The following is a 13,626-nucleotide window of genomic DNA, read 5'->3' as shown; positions in this document are numbered from 1 at the left end:
TAACCATGTTCTACTGATGGGCTCTTCCACTGTTTCTCATCTTTGGCTACACAGAGAATGCTGCAATGAATCTCTTTGTGGATAAGTCATTTCATACATGTGAAAGCATAACTACATGATAAATTCCTAGGTGTGGAATTGCCAGGGTCAAAAGGGCAGGTGCATTTTAAAATTGAGGAGTTATCATTGTGCTCTATAGAGGCTGTACTCTTCGTGTTTTAAAAATACAGTTCTGGGGAGCCTGGGTGGCTCAGTCGTTAAGCGTCTGCCTTCAGCTCAGGTCATGATCTCAGGGTCCTGGGATCGAGCCCTGCATGGATGGGGCTCCCTGCTCAGCATGGAGCCTGCTTCTCCCTCTCCCACTCCCCCTGCTTGTGTTCCCTCTCTCGCTGTCTCTCTTTCTGTCAAACAAATAAATAAAATCCTTAAAAAAAAAAAAAGATACAGTTCCTCTGTGCCAAGAGTTGCATTTTAGACCAATCTTAGCTCTACGAGAAGGCCCTACAAGGAGTCTTTGGAGATCATGTTTTGCAAATAGAGACAGAGCAATCCCATGCTGGAGAAAGGGTCTAGGCACAGGCTGTTAAAACAGGATCACAGAGAAGGCCCCGGGACAGGGAAGGAGAAGCTCCTGGACAGAGCCTCAAGACCCCACCCTGCAGCCTGGAAGTCCCTGGGCTCTTGGGAAGCACTACTTACATTCTCCTGGGTGCCAAGATCTGGTTTGTGCCAGGTTTCAATTTTAATCAGAAAGTCTTCTTTCATGTATTCATTCTGCAAGGGAAAAAACACCTTACAGTCACCAGCCTCAAAGTTGGAGAGTAACCATCTCCCATTACTGATCATAGGTGGTTGAGAGACTCTGGCCTCTGCCTTACAGTAACAGCTAACTGGACTAGGAGCCCACGATATGCTAGGGGCACATTCTCTTGTTCAATTCTCATCCCAGCCTGCGAGGGCTGTAGTAATATCATCCTCATTTTACAGACGAGGAAAGTGAATTTCAAAGAGGGGAGGGCACCTGTCCAAGGCCACAGAGCTGGGCCTCAAAACCCTATGTGTCTGACTTCAAAATCCATGTATTTAACCACTCGACCATCCTGCCTTATGCACAGAGCACTAATGATTAACACGAGAAGGAATGGTTCACCAGCGCCCCATCCACCAGCCAGCCTTTCACTGAGGCCTGAAGTTCTCTTCTCGGCAACTGAACCTCTGGTGCTTCCTCCCTTAGTGCTGTTTAAAATGTGCTACTCGGAAGGAGGAGCCTATTAACCTCCGAGCTCCTCAGCCGGAGTTAGGTTGACAGAAGCTGCTTCCATTTAGCAGTAGGGACAGGCACCTGGATGAGGGTGCCGAAGGATGGAGAGAAGGGGCGAAGACACAGGGGGTGGAAGCAGAAAAGACACCTTGCTGACTTCTCAATTTTGCCAATGGACAGTGCTCCCTGGGGTCCACAGCCACACATGTGGGAAAGCCACAATCGGGTCAGCTGACCTGGTTTCAGAAACCCCGAGAAGGCATGATGTGGGAAGGGCAGGGGAAAGTCTCGGGTCCATCCTGCACGCGTGAGCCCCACGGTCCTGACTGCTGGACCTACAAAGCCACATGCCAACGCAGCTTAAGCAAGAGGCCACGATGCCAGTTAACAGATTCCTCAGTAGGAGCGAAAGGGTGAAGCTTCAGGGATGCCCGTCTCCTGACAGAGACGAACACCCAGGAACCTCCAGTGCGGTAACATTTTTATTTCTTCTTTTCTTATAGATCATTTAAGATCCCCCCCACATACATACCCGCGTTGCCCCCCCCGCCGTGAGAATTCTTACCGTAATAACTGCTCCAAGACAAGGACATGGAAAGAAGAGAGAAAAAGATTAATGAGGCTGAACGAATTATCTGCCCCTCACCCCCAGGGACCACGGCAGAAAGGAGTTCTCCACTCCCGGCGGCTTAGTCCACAGTTGCCTTTCAAGCCCCGTGAGTGCATCTGGTCCCTCAAATGCACCAACCCTCAAGCTTCCCTCATACAGAAGTCCCCAGAGACCCAATCCGGAATTTCATTAAAGCGATGCCACTAGAAGTCCCCGAGATTCTCTCCAGCTGGGCAAGGAAAGGAGACCGGCTCTGGTGCGCCGAAGCACCGGGACCCGCCACTCTGCCGTCAGAGCATCACCTGCTGTCCCGCCACCTTCTGGGGCCCAGAGAGGGCACTTTCGGCCAGGCACTGTCCGTCTGCCTTCTGCACGCTTCCTCCCACTGTAACCAAACCTCGTGCCCTCTGCACTCCTGCTCATTGTAATGAGACCCCCTCGGAAAGCACAGTTCAATTATTTATCAGAGAAAATGACTGCAGCTCTAATGTCACTGGGGAACAAACCAGCTCTCCTCCTGACCCCAGCCTAGATCACTCCGTACCTCTGAATTTAGGACTTATCTTAGTCTCTGATGGACGTCACACGGCCATACTGGAGTTTATGGGGCTAACAGTCAAACTCCCTAACTCCAAAACTGAAACTAAGGTTACCTCTGAGATTAAGATGAGGAAAGGGTGAGATATAAGGGATAAGGTCCGCCTTGCAGAGAAACAATCCGAGAGGCTACTAGTCATTTCCCTGTAGCCGATGAAAGATACTTCGCAAGAAAGCAGCAGGTTAGGATTATAACTAGGTGGCCTACTGAAGTCATTGCCCCGTTATCAGCTTGAAGAAAAGCAGTTAACAAAAAAGGAAATGGTGGGCATGCTATTCATTGAGTGGGAGGCCAAGGAGACCAGGTCGGCAGAAACTCTCCCGTGCTGCACTGGTGGCCGCAGCCTCGGGCCACTTATGTGGCCCAGCTAGCAGCCCCATCTCTAGTGGAGACCGCGGCGGCAGCCGGGCCCAGGTTGATGACACGAGCCACGAAGGTTCGCCAAGCAACCACCTGATGCTGAATCCATGTTCTCCAAGCAATCTTCTACTCTGGCCTCTGTAGGGGCAGAATATGCTAATCAATGGACACAAGAGTCTGATCATTTAAGCCAATGGGCATTTCCACCGCATGCTGGCACTCTGACTCTACCCTGGTTTCCCATGGAGAAGCGTTCACAAGGGAAGAACACTTTAATCGGCAAACAGGAACGCCCGGCATCATTAGCAATTCTGTATTTCAATATAACTTAATATATCGGCATTTGGGGTTTTCATACATTCGTCATTCCTAGACCCTGAGAAAAGGATCCACTCAGTTCTGACAAACTAGATTTCTTAACCTATGAGGGTGCTGACTCTCCCTGGCCTTTAATGCCAACCTGCAGGACCAAACAATCTCCTCCAATCTTCTCTAGTCCTCCCTGTCCCTCCAAATACCTCTGCATTCAGACCATTTCCTTTTCTTCAAACTGCAACCCTAGGTACACTGGAGGAGTCTCAGGAAATCCTCTGCAGTTGGGAAATAGTGCTCTCCAAATAAGACTAATAAGGTACTGTAAAACCATGGCTTAGTGAGACTGTGTTCAGGCCAGGGTTAAGGTTTATTTCCCTCTTCCTACTTGCATTCACAGGCCATGCCCCATCTTAGCCCCCTCCTCCTGTTACAACCCATCAGCATCAGGAGGCAAGAAACAGAAAGAAATAAGGTAAGGGGACAGAAAAGGCTGACAGTGAGCAGAGTATCACAAATCTGTTTTTGTTCCACTCAAGAGTAAGGGTATGTGGACTTTTACCCTATGCTCCTTTATCCATTCTCGCCCCAAACTTTAATCTACTTCGGCCAAGCTAAGGGGTTTGAACGACTGATCTCTCTGCCACCAATCCCCAGAGGGAACTGGAAAGTAGCCTTCTTATTTCTATCTCTGAGTCTCAAAGAGCAATGTCTAACTAAACAGATCTAAGATTCAACATATTTGTTCTGTATGATGGAGGGTTCTCACCGTGAGGCCAGCACCCACTGAGGAAACCAACCTTCCCTCCCCTACTCCCTGCTTCTCCTCTTCACAGAATATTTAGAAATTATATTTTTCGTCTTTTTTTTCTTTTGGCCAAGGATCAGGACGATACGTGAAGGAACACTTGGCATCTAGAAAAATGCCCATGTCAGCTGTAGCACGCTCTCCCCAGAATTACACAGAGGACAGAGGCACTGAGGCATCTCTCAATCGGCATAAGCTCTGTATGCAGAACACTGACCCAGGCATGGAGGAGTCTGCGCTGTCTGTTTGCCTCCTTTATGCCAGGTTGGTTAAGGTTCTTATGACGCATGCTCAATGGCAACTCTCCTAGACATAAAGAAAATTCACCTTTGGCCCTAGACCAGACACACCCAGCCACAGTGCACACTGTCTTTTAAGACTGTGTGTGCCTGCCTCTTTTCCAAGAATTTAACAACTTCCTGGTCAATGTTAAGGGAGTAGCGATGTTTGCATTTTCAGCTACATCAATGAAACTCTAAGTGTTACACATCCCAGGTTCCACCCATGATTGTACATCTCCTGACACAAGGTTCTTGAACCTCTGTAGGGCCACTGAGGATTGGAGACAGCAATGACCGTGCTCTAGACTTTAGTCGTTCCCAAAGTCCACAGGATAAGGACTACATGGGTGGAGCATCCTCACCAGATACAATCTGGGGAGTCCAACAGATAAGGCAAGTGTAACAGTACACATAAGTAGAGGTTGGCAGGAGGGCCCCAGAGCCAGACTGTCTATGCTGACCAATGTGGGCTGTCTAGGGGAAAGGCCGCTCAACTCACAGCCAAGCTCCAGGGGACCTCTAAGGATATAGATCAGAACTAGCCCTGAAGACCTAGGAATCCTAAAAAGCTAAGAGTCTGAACTACTCAAAGGGAACCCCAGAATGTCTAGAACAGAAAGTTCTCTGCCTTCAAGTCTTTCCTTTCCAGAAATTCTAGATAGGAGAGTAGCCAAGATGAAGACAATAATTCCACCCCTACCCCCACCTTAAATTATAGAACATGCTGGTTTTGTGTAAGCCATCATTTCAGGGCCCTTAGCAGTGACCCCCCTCCTCCTTGTCTCCTGCCCCACAAATCTGACATGTACATACTGTGTTATATATTTAGGGGATAGCTGTTTCTAAATCCTTTGTCATAAAGAAATTGGGCTTGGGCGCCTGGGTGGCTCAGATGGTTGGGCGTCTGCCTTCGGCTCAGGTCATGATCCCAGGGTCCTGGGATCGAGTCCCGCATCAGGCTCCCTGCTCCTTGGGAGCCTGCTTCTCCCTCTGCCTCTCTCTCTCTCTGTCTCTCATGAATAAATAAATAAAATCTTAAAAAAAAAAAAAAAGAAATTGGGCTTATTTCAGCTTTTCCCCAACAAAATCAGGGTTTCATTGCTACGTTTTCTGGTGTCAGGCCTGGCCCTCCCCCAGGGCAAGAAGGTCACCCTATAGGTCCTTTCCTATCACTGCCTTACTCAAGAGTTCCTTGGCCTCAAAGCTGCTTTCTAAGCCAAACCCAAATATATTATATTAAACTGGAAATTTCAGTATCTAACAATAAATGAGTGGTTTAAAAAGATCATAGTGCTCTCATAGAATGGAATACTACACAGACATTACAAATTTAAAAAATAGTACACTACATAGTGACAGGGAAAAGACTCTAAGTAAAACATGAGCAATTTAAGAATTAGTACGATTTGATCTAAAATTTGTCTTAGGGGCGCCTGGGTGGCTCAGATGGTTAAGCGTCTGCCTTCGGCTCAGGTCATGATCCCAGGGTCCTGGGATCGAGTCCCGCATCGGGCTCCCTGCTCAGCAGGGAGTCTGCTTCTCCCTCTGCCTCTCTCTCTCTGTCTCTCTCTGTCTCTCTGTCTCTCATGAATAAATAAAAATAAAAAAATAAAAAAATAAAATTTGTCTTAAAAATGTGTCTGGACATAAACACGTAAGCATTAAAAAAAAGGATTAGCTAAAAAGATACCAAAAGGTCAACACTGACTATCTAGAAATGGAAGAATCTGGGGTGATAATTTTCTTCTGTTTGTATGTATTTTCCACAATTTAAAGAGAGAACACTATTTCTGTAATCGGTAAAAACAATCATAATTATTATTCTATTATATAGAACCAAGAGGGGCTGGTTCTGTGCCATCTCAGGCTGTAGCTACTTGGCGGTTCCTACCCAGATGGCCACCAAACTGAACTAGACAACACTGACACTCACCACCAGCCCGAGGGGGGTCCCCAAGCTCATCCTTTCATTGACTTCATCTGGAAAATGAAGGTGGGACACAAAACCCTAATTCACGGCCACCCTTGGAGCCTACTTGACCACACTCTGCATCTAGCTTGGGGCCCAAACTCCAGCTTCCAGCCAGGTCTGCACTTACCAGTTCTGCAGTAAGGGTAGGCATTCCACGCTTTTTCATGTATATTTAGGGCTCCCTCTGGGGCTAGCATTCGAACAAACGTGGGCACTTTGCTGTGGTAAGAAAAGGCAGTTATGAAGAGAAATGAAGAACAGAAAAGACAATGGGCTTTTACATCACATTCTTCAGGCCATAACTCCAGCTTCTTCAGTGGGGTTGGCAAGCAAGTTTCCGTGCGATAAGCAGGTTACTCTTCTGTGTGAGAAGCTTCCTGTTGGAGCCTGACACCCAAACTCAGCTGCCTACTAACATACCCCCACAATTCGCCCCAGGATCTCACCACCCATCAGGGAGAGGACGGCAGGTGGGACCCTTGGCTACCAGCCATGGCTTATCAGGCCTTACATTATCATGACCCATTTTTCCCCGGCTCACCGGGCCCAGGGGTTATACTACACACTGCCAAGGATGGGACACCTTCAAGAGTGGACCAGTCTAGGTTTATGGGCCACAGGGGCTGGCTGATGGACTTGGAATATGGGATCCAAGATGATCTGATCTGCTGTCATCAGTTCTGGGAGGCCACGAGGGCCTCAGGGCTATCTGTCTCCCAGGACAAAATATTTCTTCTGTTCAATTCTTTTTGTCTCAGGTTACAGAACAGCATGTATAGTATGAGCCTTTTTTTTTTTAAGATGCATATATTCCTCTTCCTTAGTTTTTAACTGGTAATCTATGCAGTCTTTAGTAGGCTCCAACAATCTCATCAGCTTTAGTGCCTGAGGCCTATGACAAAAGAGCTAAGCCTGGCAGAGAGCTAACGCAGGCACTCGGAGCAACCCTCTGAGATTCATTCACTCACTGCCACACTCATTCAAGTAAGTCTTCCTGTGTGCCAGGCAGCAGGATACCTAGAGAAATCACACAGACGTGGCTCCTGACTTCATGGAGCTTACATTCTAATGGGGAGTCTACCTAACCAGGCAGAGGACAGCACTGTGTGTGCCACAGTGGGTGAGCACTGGGTGCTGGGGGGCAGAGCACTGGGAGAATGCGGTGTGGGAGGCATGGTGTGTGGGGAGGCTCCTCGGGGAGAGTAAGAATTAAATGAACACACAGAGTAGAGCGTGAGTAGGACTGAGCGAGATAAAAGGATGGGAGTGGGGTGGAAAAAGCTGGGAGAGAGGGAGAGAGAAGGTTGGAGTAGCTGGTGTAGGTATGAGGCACAGAATGTAAGAGAACGTGCAGAGGCTAGGTCATAAAAGATCTTGTAAGTTAGGTTAAGAAGGAGTCTGGACTTCATCCCAAAGGCGAAGGAAAGCCATCCAGATCCATCTAAGCCAGCAACAGATCTGTCTTTGGACAGAACACTCGAAGTTGTGCAGAGAAAAGGAAAGCAGGGAGTGCGGTCAGGAGGCACCGTAGTCATCCAGGCAAGAGATGACGGAAGGAAATGGAAGCGCTGGAGATACTAAGGAGTCAAAAGGACTTGATCTGATGTGAGGGATGAGGAAGAGTGTGGTGGGGAACCCACGTTTCCGATGGCAGCAACTAGATGGCTGACAGGAAGGCTTTGATCCTAATGAGGAGAGGTGGTCAAGGCGCTCAGCACCGTTGTTTTCTTTTTTTAAGATTTTTTTCTTTTTTAATTCATTTGAGACACAGAGATACAGAGAGAGAGCAGAGAACATGAGCAGGGAGAGCGGGAGAAGCAGGCTCCCCGCTGAGCCAGGAGCCCAACATGGGGCTCGATCCCAGGACCCTGGGATCATGACCGGAGCCGAAGGCAGACGCTTAACGACTGAGCCACCCAGGCGCCCCAGCACCACTGGTTTTGATTTGGTTTTTGCCGTTGAGGGTTTTGGGGTTAAGTAAAGAGTAGTGGTGGCAGCTCAAAGTTTACCTGCTCTCTTTTAAGGAAGAGGGTAGACAAGTCCCACCCTCCACAGGTACAGACCTCCTCTCTGACACTTTGGTTGGACCAACTGACTCGTAAGGGAGCAACTGGCCCCTTCTGCCAACCTCACTATCGGTTTGCAAAGTCCTCTTTAAATAAACACAAACGCACTGTGGGAAAGGCATGTCCTGAGCCTTATTCTAATCAGCTGCTAATGGCTTAGTAAGGATTGGCTGGCAGTCAACTCACAGTAGGGATGGATGAAGACAAAGAGGAGACACAGAGGGACAAGAGCACAATGCAAGAAAATGGGATCATGGTGAGATTTCCCCCACTTCACAGTGCTGCCCTCCTCCTGGCTCCTGCTCTCACAAAATCCATGACCTCTACAGCCTAGCACTTTTACAGCTCCAAGCAGCAGGCTATGCTAAATCAGGGATTTTGCCAAATGAAAATGAAACTGGTTTCATTTCTAGTCAGTTCAGTGACTAGAAATTAAGACCCTGGTTTATGTTGCACAGCAATGTGAATGTGCTTACTGCCACTGAACTTAAAAAATGGCAAAAAAGATAAAAGGGGGGGCTGCCTGGGTGGTGCAGTTGGCCACCTCTTGGTTTTGGTTCAGGTTGTGATCTTGGGGTCTTGGGATCAAGCCCCTCAGCGGGCTCTGAGCTCAGCACAGAGTCTGCTTAGGATTCTCTCTCCCTCTGCCGGCCCCTCAACCCGCTCTCATGCTCTCTCTCAAATAAATAAATCTTTTAAAAAATGGTAAAAATAGGGGCGCCTGGGTGGCTCAGTCATTAAGCGCCTGTCTTCAGCTCAGGTCAGGATCCCAGGGTCCTGGGATCGAGCCCCGCATCGGGCTCCCTGCTCCGTGGGAAGCCTGCTTCTCCCTCTCCCACTCCCCCTGCTTGTGTCCCCTCCCTCACTGTGTCTCTCTCTGTCAAATAAATAAAATCTTAAAAAAATAAAAAATAAAATTAAAATAAAAAAATAAAAAATGGTAAAAATGGTGAACTTTGTGTTATGTATATTTTACCACAGTTAAAAAAGATTTATCACGTTTATTTTTTCCAGTACTGGATAGTTTCTAAAACTAGCTTGGTTCAACTTCCATTCAAGCTGTTGTACATATGTATTTTTAAGATTTTATTTATTGTCAGAGAAAGAGAGAGAGAGAGAGAGCACAAACAGAGGGAGAAGCAGACTCCCTGCTGAGCAGGGAGCCCGATATGGGACTTGATCCCAGGACCCAGGGATCATGACTGGAGCCAAAGGATGACGCTTAACCAACTGAGCCACCCAGGCTGGTGTATGTTTACTATGGCTTTCAATGCCGTTTTTGTCAGCTTATAGTCTACTGAAATATTACTGTTTCAATCCAGAGATTCAGCAAATTTGTATGGTTTGCTATATAAATCAGACTCACTTTTAAATATTTATGCCTTTTGGGGCGCCTGGGTGGCTCAGTTGGTTGGGCTGCTGCCTTCGGCTCAGGTCATGATCCCAGAGTCCTGGGATCGGACCCCACGTCGGGCTCCCTGCTCAGTGGAGAGCCTGCTTCTCCCTCTCCCTCTGCTTGCCTCTCTGCCTACTTGTGTTTTCTCTCTCTCTGTCAAATAAATAAATAAAATCTTTAATAAATAAATAAATAAATATTTATGCCTTTGATCCACAGAGAGGTACCAAAATTTCTCTGGTAACCTGATTTTACAATATCAGAATTTAAAATACTACCTGTCCCACAATTTCACTTTTAGGAGCATTTACTATAAATTTACACACATAAATACAGCAAGAAGGAACCTTATGGGAATACCGTACGTCAGTATCTGGACATGACTGTAAGCACCCACCAAGGGAGGGCTGGTGAAGCGAGCTCCAGCACCCCGGCAGGCATGCTCTGCAAGAACGGGGCAGGGTGCGTGGACGGCGGAGGGCAGCTCTGGTGACGGGCAGCAGGGGAGCAACGTCAAGAACAGTGTGTAGACTCTGATCTCATGTCCATCCGAGAACAAGAAAGTGGAGCGCCCATTTACCCACCCACACACACCCCTATACTCACAGACAACTTAGAAACTAAACTCTACCACCTCCGGGGACTAGGAGCCTGGTTGGGACAACTATTTTATTTAAAAAAAAAATGTAAAAAATAAAAAATCTTTAAATGAGCAAAGGAGAACCACTCACATGCACTCTCACTGGTGAAGCAACCTGAGCACCCAGCTCAGGACCCGGAAACCCCCCCAATTATCCATTATGTCCACTTCAATGCCTGGCCGCCCTTTGGCTCTGCTGCTCAGCCACATACCTCTGTAAGTGGTAGATCTTGTGTGTGTACTGGCCTTTCTCACCGTCCTTCTCATAGGGCTCGTTCACCAGGACCTCCACGCCTTCTCCGCCACCCGTTTCATTTTTGCTGGCCTCAGCCACAGAATACAGCTGCCCTACTTGATACTAAAGGGATAGAGAGACAGGAGTTATCGTCAGGGCAGAATTCTCAACAGGTGCACACATTCCAGTTACCAGCACCTGTGCAAAGACACCACTCTGGGATCCCTGCCCCCCCGCACCCTCCTTATTCTGCAGTTCCACATGGGACCTTGCCCTAATCCACCCACAGCAACTATGAACGCTGCTCTGTGGCCTCTTCTTAGCTATCAGACTAATTTCCTCCTTCCCATCTTTACATCCTCCATCAAGGCTTAAGGAGGCAGGAGACTATTCTTCACCTCACACCACTATCCAGAAAGGTAGCTTTTTCCCTGAATCTGCCTCTGGTATTAAGACCCTAAAACAAGATCTGGGTTTGCTGCTACAAGTCTCTTTATCCCATTCATTTAAACAGATCCTAACACATGACTTCTTGTTAAAGAAAATTGCCCCAGTGCTCTGTGAAATCCACAACCTCTGCTGTAAACTGGCTCATCTACTTATTTTTTCTCCAGTGTTGCGCAGCTCATCACCCTGCCTGCAGCTCAGAGAACAGTCTTGCAGGCAACCAAACCTCCAGATGCTTTCCAGAATCCTGGTAGGGCTGAAGCAAGTGCCCTGTTTCCCATAATGGATAACATAGATTCCTACCCCACAGTATGTACCTTTAATCCCAATTTGACAAGTGCACCCTCTGTTTTGGCACTTACTAGATGGCAAGGACCTAGTTTTCCTTTATGTGGGTCATAGGCCATCTAGCAAGTCACTGGTCAAGATTACTGGCCTCCTCTAACCCCCTCAGGACAACTCAGTGTTAGGACCAATGACCTGAGCACTGCCCAGGCCTGGCCCTTCTGCTCCCTGCTCTTTGAGGGCAGCTGTTCGGAAGGAAAAATAAGAAAAAAAGAATAAACAGCAACAGTTAATGCAAGAAGTTACATCTATACCAAAGGATGCCTTCTCCCTATCACCGCCAGTGCCACCAGGAACAACGGTTTAGGGAGTATGAGAAAAAAAAAAAAGATACTTGATTACGCTGGGGGTGTAAAGGTTTTCCTCACCCTCTACATCCCCTCCCCAAACTCCTGGGACTCCCAGGAAGGACAGACAAGGGTTTTTCTCCTTTTGAAATGAAACTAGAGAGGCTGCATCTCTGGGTGGCTGCCGCGGACACCACTGCCTGCAAGAAACAAGGAGCAGAGGCAACTTCCAGGGCTGCTTCTCCTCAAACTTGGAAGCCTGCTGTACTGGGCGGCTTCACAATCACTGCAGGGAAATTTCTGGGCAAAGGGCGAAAGGGGAAGCAGCACACCAGGACAATTCACTGTTCACCATAAAACTGAAAGAGCCCTAACTTCCAAAGTAAAAACCCAGTACAAAATGCCAAGGAAAGGCCCAGGTGAGCAATCAAGGCTCAGGTAATCCCATAAAGAGAAACATCTGGGTGTAAGCCAGCCACCTTGACCTTGCTAATCCTGAGCAACATCAGTGCTGCTTCAATGCCCCCAGGGAACACCAAGCTGTCTCTGTGCTTTTCCAAGTCCACCCCTTGGCTGAGGCGAGACGAAACCCCCATCAAGCGGGTCAGTGTTTGGCTAAGCGAGGGGTTCCTAAGAAGGAACGTTAATTCTGTTTTAAAGAAGAGTCATGGGCGCCTGGTGGCTCAGTCGTTAAGCATCTGCCTTCAGCTCAGGTCATGGTCCCAGGGTCCTGGGATCGAGCCCCACGTTGGGCTCCCTGCTCTGCGGGAAGCCTGCTTCTCCCTCTCCCACTCCCCCTGCTTGTGGTCCCTCTCTCGCTGTGTCTCTCTCTGTCAAATAAATAAATAAAATCTTTAAAAAAAAAAGAAGAAGAAGAAGAGTCATAAGAACATCTAACCACTGAATCAGGAATCCTAAAGGGCAGGCTGAAGAAGGGGCCTGGTCGGGGTGACTGGGTGGTCGGCTGGTGCTGCTGTTTGGGGAGGGGCCCCCCGGCAGAGACTAATCCCCTTCACTTGCAGGAATCAGAGGAATCAGAGGGCAAGCTCTAAGAGGATCAGTCTGTTGGCTGGCATCTTCCCCCTTTAATCTCTCCTGATATTCTGATCCTTTAATCCCAATGAGACAAGTGAAGGGAGATTTGTTAATCCAAAGGGGTTAAGTAAGGCTGGCCTCCATAAACTACAAGTGAGGGACACTTTTCATGTCAAAGGCTTCCCTTTGGCACAGTGGCTCCGTACCATGGGAAAGCAGAAAGCAGCCACACTCGGATGGGGGTGGGGGTCAGACCATTACATCAGATAAAGAGCCCCAAGGAGGCAAGACCAGGATTCCAGCCTCCTCAGGCCTAGGACAATGATGTCTGCCCTTGTCCCAAAGAACTAAGGCATTCAGCTAAGAAAAATAGAGACTCTATCACTGCAAGTGGGAGCCCAGGAAGATGCAGCAGGTGGGCCTGAGACACTGACAAAAAACATTATCATGAAAAACAGCATAGCTGTTGGGCTTACCCATGTGACTCTGCTGGGCCAGGTACCACAGGGGAATGGTACCATACATTTCTGGAAACAGGAAGTAAACCAGCTCTGCCCACATGGAAAGGGGTGGGCCTATCTAAGCCAGGAACCACTGGCGGACACACCGTTGTCAAACAGCCAGGGCTTTCGTGCTCTGCAGCAGAATGCCTAGAAACCCCATGCCATATTAGGCCAAAGGCTCTGGCCAGAGAGAAGCTAATTGCGCCCTAGAATATTGATTCAGACCATCAGGATGGTTATAAAGCCATGGTCTTCTCTTTTCTCTTTCTTCTCTTTCCCAACCTACAACAGAAAGCCCTGAAGGGAGCTTGGCTGGCTCAGTGGGAAGAGCATGCGACTCTTGATCTCAAGGTCATGATTTCAAACCCATATTAGGTCTAGAGATTACTTAAGGAAGGAAGGAAGGAAGGAAGGAAGGAAAGAAAGAAAGAAAGAAAGAAAGAAAGAAAGAGAGAGAGAGAGAGAGAGAG

The 13,626-nt window shown here is 48.1% G+C and overlaps 1 protein-coding gene across 1 annotated transcript in view; it reads right to left on the bottom strand.

The window, feature by feature from the left end:
* Nucleotides 1-13,626, bottom strand: part of PITPNA (phosphatidylinositol transfer protein alpha) — a 40,654-nt gene that overhangs the window by 20,381 nt on the left and 6,647 nt on the right. The window contains exons 3-6 of the mRNA XM_025851138.2: nucleotides 10,517-10,662; nucleotides 6,330-6,421; nucleotides 1,827-1,834; nucleotides 700-774 (exon numbers count right to left, since the gene is read on the bottom strand). Coding sequence (XP_025706923.1) covers nucleotides 700-774; nucleotides 1,827-1,834; nucleotides 6,330-6,421; nucleotides 10,517-10,662 — 321 coding nt within the window. The remainder of the gene's footprint in view (nucleotides 1-699; nucleotides 775-1,826; nucleotides 1,835-6,329; nucleotides 6,422-10,516; nucleotides 10,663-13,626) is intronic.

Source organism: Callorhinus ursinus, unplaced genomic scaffold (assembly GCF_003265705.2).
Source record: "Callorhinus ursinus isolate GAN/ISIS: 27379988/994484 unplaced genomic scaffold, GSC_fseal_2.0 scaffold34, whole genome shotgun sequence".
NCBI lineage: Eukaryota > Metazoa > Chordata > Mammalia > Carnivora > Otariidae > Callorhinus > Callorhinus ursinus.
This window is presented reverse-complemented; position numbering and strand designations above follow the sequence as displayed.